The 6,535-nt window shown below is 46.9% G+C and overlaps 1 protein-coding gene across 4 annotated transcripts in view; it reads left to right on the top strand.

Moving 5' to 3' along the window:
- The first annotated feature begins 2,916 nt into the window (after window positions 1-2,916).
- TNKS2 (tankyrase 2) overlaps window positions 2,917-6,535 on the top strand; it is a 54,478-nt gene continuing 50,859 nt past the window's right edge. For all 4 annotated transcript variants that reach the window (XM_083364128.1, XM_083364130.1, XM_083364127.1 and 1 more), the window contains exon 1: window positions 2,917-3,271. In XM_083364128.1, the coding sequence (XP_083220254.1) occupies window positions 3,034-3,271 (238 nt within the window). In that variant the 5' untranslated portion in view covers window positions 2,917-3,033. The remainder of the gene's footprint in view (window positions 3,272-6,535) is intronic.

Below are 6,535 nucleotides of genomic sequence, written 5' to 3'. Positions count from 1 at the left end.
CAGGGCAACAAAATTGAATTTTGGATATAAATTACAATCTGGTTTACACTGAGAAAATGTAGACTCTGGAAATTCAATATAGCTGTGACTGAAAAGGAAGAATGCATACTAATGTAGAAGAAAAAGTATAGGGGATCCTTATGGGGTTCATCATGGAAAAGTATAGGAGAGTGGAGGGTAATAGGAAGAAAGCCGGAGATTGAGTGAATGCTTTGTCTGGAATGCTGTCAAAAGCAATGGCCACAACTTTAGATCTTAAATATGTGTGCCAACAACTATCACACAAGCAAAGATATGTGCATATAGCCAGGCCATCAGAAGTAGAGGACCTGCTAACAGTAACTCATGCTTTTATCACCATCCATTTAGACTACCACAACACACTCTATTTGGGGTTGCTCTTAAATATTTAGAAACTGCAATTGGCCCAAAATGTAGCAGCCTGCAAATTTTGGGGTTCCCAACATTGGGAGCATATAGACTCGTTTCTGTGGCCCTGTATTGATTGCCTACTACTTTCCAGGTCCAATTTAAGGTGCTTTTGAGTTGCAAAGAACTTCATGGCTTGATACCTGAAGGACCACCTTTCCCAGTCAGATTCAGCTTGACTGATTAGATCTACCAGGGAGAAACTGCTATAAATTCTACACTTTTAGGAAGTTCAGGTAGGCTGAGAGTGAGGTGATCTCTTCTGTCACAGTGCTGATGCTGTGGAACAGGCATGTTCCATGACGGCTAACATCTTTTCTGGGCCATAAGGAATTTCCATATGTTAAAAAATGCATCCCTAGTAGCCATATCCAATTGTGAATCACGGAGACATGTTTTTCAGACATACATTCAAATACTCTTCAGAGGTAAATGCCAAGCCCACAGTAAAAGTGTGGGGATCTATCTTTGATGTCATTCATACATGAGACATTTCAAGCTTCAAAAATATCACTTTCTCACCAGATTGCTCAATCCTGATATTGAGTTTAGAATTCTAAACTTACATGTCTTCAAGAGGATTTAATTTAGCTCTAATTCACATAGGCAGCTCTGTTTTCATCCCATGCTGATGCTGGCAGTAAACCATAATACTTTAATCAGGCTGCCCACAAAGGTATCCTTGCTGCACCAGAGTCCAAGGTATGTAATTGCTAGTGGATTCTGCATAAAGCTATTTTGTGTAGTCAAGGAAACAGATTTTGAATTTAGCTAATGCTTATTCCCTGTAATCATTTGCCAATTTTGAGCAGACACCCACAGTATCCGATCGTTTCATCAGGGTGAGAGAACACATGGGTTCAGTACAAGGTTGTTGCAAGGAAAGCTCTGCCAGCTTGCATGTTACATCAAATGTACAAAAGGGGTGGAACTTGCAAGGTGAAGCTGCAAATCTTGATTAGACATTTGCTCCTTGCAGATGCTCATATATTCAACCAATTCTCCCTTAGACAACCAAGAATTACAAACTTAATGTGTACAGCTGAGTGCATCTTAACCCCAAATATCATGGGCACAGATGTCTTACAACTGTGACAATGGAAACAATGTACTATTGCCAAATCCTCAATATTATTTAAATTTAAACATTATGTTGAGAAAATAAACTCTCAGCATGAATTTGAGTTAGGTCAAGGAAAGTTTTACAGACGCTACACGTTTCCAGCTGGCTTCCTAAGTTTTCCCGGTATGAATCTGGATGTTTTTCCCTATGGTACCAGAAAAAAACCCTTCATGGATTACTGCCTTGTCGTGGCGAAGGGGCTTGCGTAATTCAATGAAGTTGTGAGCTATGCTGTGCAGGGCCACCCAAGACGGACAGGTCATAGCAGAGTTCTGACAAAACGTGATCCACTGGAGAAGGAAATGGCAACCCACTCCAGTATCTTTGCCATGAAAACCCTATGGACAGTACCAAAAGGCAAAATGATATGACGCTGGAAGATGAGCCCCTCAGGTCGGAAGGTGTCCAATATGCTACTGGGGAAGAGCAGAAAGCTAGTACTAGTAGCGCCAGAATGAAGCGACTGGGCCAAAGCCGAAAGGACGCTCAGCTGTGGATGTATCTGGTGGTGAAAGATTTTTTTCTCCATAGGAACCTGGAATGTAAGATTCATGAATCAAGGCAAGCTGGACGTGGTCAAACAAGAGATGACAAGACTCACTGGAGAAAAGCCTAACGCTGGAAAAGATGGAAGGCAAGAGAAGAAGGGGACAACAGAGAATGAGGTGGCTGGATGGAGTCACTGAAGCAGTAGGCATGAGCTTAAATGGACTTCAGAAGATGGTAGAGGACAGGAAGGCCTGGAGGAACATTGTCCATGGGGTCGCGATGGATGGGACACAACTTCGCAGCTAACAACAACAACCACACAAAAAAAAACAGCGGCCACTATTTTTCATACGATGCTTATGTTTTTCTTTGCTACAACTTTGTTCAGTTCAGTGACACCTTAAACTCTGTTGAGTAGAAACCTGGGCTTAGACCGGCTTACAGCCTCAGCCTTCAACTACAATTGTATCTTCTCATAGTATCTCCTCATAGTTTCTCATGATTGGTTCATCCCTTCCCCTTGTCCAGGGGTAGGCAACCTCGGCTCTTTCATGACTCATGGACTTCAACTCCCAGAATTCCTGAGCCAGCCATGCTGGCTCAGGAATTCTGGGAGTTGAAGTCCATGAGTCATGAAAGAGCCGAGGTTGCCTACCCCTGCCCCTTGTCCCTTTTACTGGTAATTCTGTACAGGGTGCAACAACCCATGGAAGCCAAGTCCTTCCCGTAGCTCACTGCGCAGGCGTCCGGCTCAATCGACACGCCGGCCTCCTGGATGCGTGCGCACCTAAGCTGTTCCGCCTCCCTGCCTGTTGCCGCTTTGGCCGGCGCTGACGTAGCGCCTTCCTTTCCCCCCCCCCCGCCGCCGCCGCCCGCCCGCCCACTCCGCCGCCGCCAATTTGGCGCTCCCTGCCGCCTCGCCGGGAAGGCTGCCGCCGGCTACGGCGGGCGTTCGGCTGTGAGCAGGCGGTCTCCCCGGAGGGCGTTTCGGCATGGCCGGGCGGCGCGGCGCGGGGGGCGGCGGGGCGTTGGCGATGGGTCCCTTGGGGGAGCTGCTGCAGCCGCCGCCGTCGTGCTGCGTTGGGGGAGCCGCGTCGGAGCCCGCCCGCGAGCTTTTCGAGGCTTGCCGGAATGGCGACGTGGAGCGCGTGAAGCGGCTGGTGAGGCCTGAGAACGTCAACGGCCGAGACACGGCCGGCAGGAAGTCCAGCCCCCTCCATTTCGCCGCAGGTAACCAGCCCTGTTGCCCCCGCGCCCCCTGCCTCGGGCTCTTCCCCCTCGGGGGCGCCCGGTTGACACTGTGGTGACCTCCTCCCCACCCCACCCCCAAAAGCAGGTCTGGTGGTTGCACGTCTCCACCTCTGGCTTTGGGCTGATCTTGGGCAGATAACTCAAGACTCGTCGGAGCTGGAGAAGAGCCCCTGGGCACGGCTAGGCTGGGCGTTTTATTTCTTTGGCGTTATGGCATGTCTGGGCGTATCAATAATCCAAAGAGGGCCAAGGGCGGCCGTAGGAACGTAACGGGAGCGGAAACTGGCTTATTAGCGTGATCAATCTTCATTGAAATGAATGCTGAGGGGGGGGTACCCGAACTGCTAGGAAGGCTCAGAATGGATTTGGGAAGGAAAGGACTAAAGGTGTGTGTGTGTGTGTGTGTGTGTGTGTGTGTGTGTACGTATGTATATGAGGACCCAGATTGTTGGGGGCAATTAAGCTGACTTTGTAATAATGCCGCTTGGGCGGGGTGTGAAAGCCCTAATAAGCAGGCATATACATAGAATGAAGGCTACTGCTAAGTTTGTAAAGCCGCCCTGAGTCTTCAGAGAAGGGCGGGATATAAATGGAATAAAAATAAATAAATAAATAAAATGTAGGTAGGTAGGTAGGTCTTGGCATATTCGGGTCTTTTCCCGTGTAGGATTGAGGGTGTCTTGGCGACGTTTCAACGAGGTCCCCCTCGTCATCTTCAGGCTGGTGTCTTCGGTTTCATGCTTTCGTGCTCGCACAAGCACGAAACCGAAGACACCAGGCTGAAGATGACGAGGGGGACCTCGTCGAACGTTGCCAAGACACCCTCAATCCTACATGGGAAAAGACCCGAATACGCCAAGACCTACATATCTATACGAATATATACATATACACAGGGCTTTTTTTCTCATAGAATGCTCAGAACGGAGTTCCAGCACCTTTTTGGGATGGAACCTTATAGGGTAGGCAAGGCGGGTTGTAAGACGTGTGAGTTCCGGCACCTTTTTCTTTTACAAAAAAAGCACTGCATATACATATGTATGTATGTATGTATATATATATATGTATATGTATATTATATACAGTTGCAAGAAAAAGTATGTGAACCCTTTGGGATTACGTGGAGTTTTGCATGAATTGGCCATAAAATGCGCTCTAAACGTCATGTAAGTCACAACAATAGAAAAACACAGTCTGCTTAAAATAATACTACACAAACATTAGCTGTTGTCATGTTTTAATTGAACATAAGATGGAAACATTCACAGTGCAGGGTGGAAAAAGTATGTGAACCTTTGGACTTAATAACTGGTTGACCCTCCTTTGGCAGCAATAACCTCAACCAAATGTTTCCTGCAGTTGCAGATCAGACCTGCACAACGATCTGGAGTAATTTTGGACCACTCCTCTTCACAAAACTGTTTCAGTGTAGCAATATTCTTGGGATGTCTGGTGTGAATCGCTCTCTTAAGGTCATGCCACAGCATTTCAATCGGGTTGAGGTCAGGACTCTGACTGGGCCACTCCACAAGGCGTATTCTGTTCTGTTGAAGCCATTGTTTTGTTGAATTACTTGTATGCTTTGGGTCATTGTCCTGTTGCATCACCCATCCTCTGGGGAGCTTCAGTTGGCAGACAGATGGTCGTACGTTTTCCTGCAAAATGTCCTGATAAACTCTGGAATTCATTTTCCCATCAATGACAACAATCCGTCCAGGCCCTGAGGCAGCAAAGCAGCCCCAAACCATGATGCTCCCTCCGCCATGTTTTACAATGGGGATGAAGTTTTGATGTTGGTGTGCAGTGCCTTTTTCCCCCCACAAATAGTGTTGTGTGTTTTTCCCAAACAACTCAATTTTGGTTCCATCTGTCCACAGTATATTTTGCCAGTAGTGCTGTGGAACATCCAGGTGCTCTTTTGCATACTTCAAACGTGCTGCAATATTTTTTTTGGACAGCAATGGCTTCCTCCATGGTGTCCTCCCCTGTACTCCATTCTTGTTTAATGTTTTCCTTACAGGGAGTGCAGAATTATTAGGCAAATGAGTATTTTGACCACATCATCCTCTTTATGCATGTTGTCTTACTCCAAGCTGTATAGGCTCGAAAGCCTACTACCAATTAAGCATATTAGGTGATGTGCATCTCTGTAATGAGAAGGGGTGTGGTCTAATGACATCAACACCCTGTATCAGGTGTGCATAATTATTAGGCAACTTCCTTTCCTTTGGCAAAATGGGTCAAAAGAAGGACTTGACAGGCTCAGAAAAGTCAAAAATAGTGAGATATCTTGCAGAGGGATGCAGCACTCTTAAAATTGCAAAGCTTCTGAAGCGTGATCATCGAACAATCAAGCGTTTCATTCAAAATAGTCAACAGGGTCGCAAGAAGCGTGTGGAGAAACCAAGGCGCAAAATAACTGCCCATGAACTGAGAAAAGTCAAGCGTGCAGCTGCCAAGATGCCACTTGCCACCAGTTTGGCCATATTTCAGAGCTGCAACATCACTGGAGTGCCCAAAAGCACAAGGTGTGCAATACTCAGAGACATGGCCAAGGTAAGAAAGGCTGAAAGACGACCACCACTGAACAAGACACACAAGCTGAAACGTCAAGACTGGGCCAAGAAATATCTCAAGACTGATTTTTCTAAGATTTTATGGACTGATGAAATGAGAGTGAGTCTTGATGGGCCAGATGGATGGGCCCGTGGCTGGATTGGTAAAGGGCAGAGAGCTCCAGTCCGACTCAGACGCCAGCAAGGTGGAGGTGGAGTACTGGTTTGGGCTGGAATCATCAAAGATGAGCTTGTGGGGCCTTTTCAGGTTGAGGATGGAGTCAAGCTCAACTCCCAGTCCTACTGCCAGTTTCTGGAAGACACCTTCTTCAAGCAGTGGTACAGGAAGAAGTCTGCATCCTTCAAGAAAAACATGATTTTCATGCAGGACAATGCTCCATCACACGCGTCCAAGTACTCCACAGCGTGGCTGGCAAGAAAGGGTATAAAAGAAGGAAATCTAATGACATGGCCTCCTTGTTCACCTGATCTGAACCCCATTGAGAACCTGTGGTCCATCATCAAATGTGAGATTTACAAGGAGGGAAAACAGTACACCTCTCTGAACAGTGTCTGGGAGGCTGTGGTTGCTGCTGCACGCAATGTTGATGGTGAACAGATCAAAACACTGACAGAATCCATGGATGGCAGGCTTTTGAGTGTCCTTGCAAAGAAAGGTGGCTATATT

The sequence above is a fragment of the Vipera ursinii genome (assembly GCF_947247035.1).
Source record: "Vipera ursinii genome assembly, chromosome: 5".
In the NCBI taxonomy this organism is placed as follows: Eukaryota; Metazoa; Chordata; class Lepidosauria; order Squamata; family Viperidae; genus Vipera; species Vipera ursinii.
This window is presented reverse-complemented; position numbering and strand designations above follow the sequence as displayed.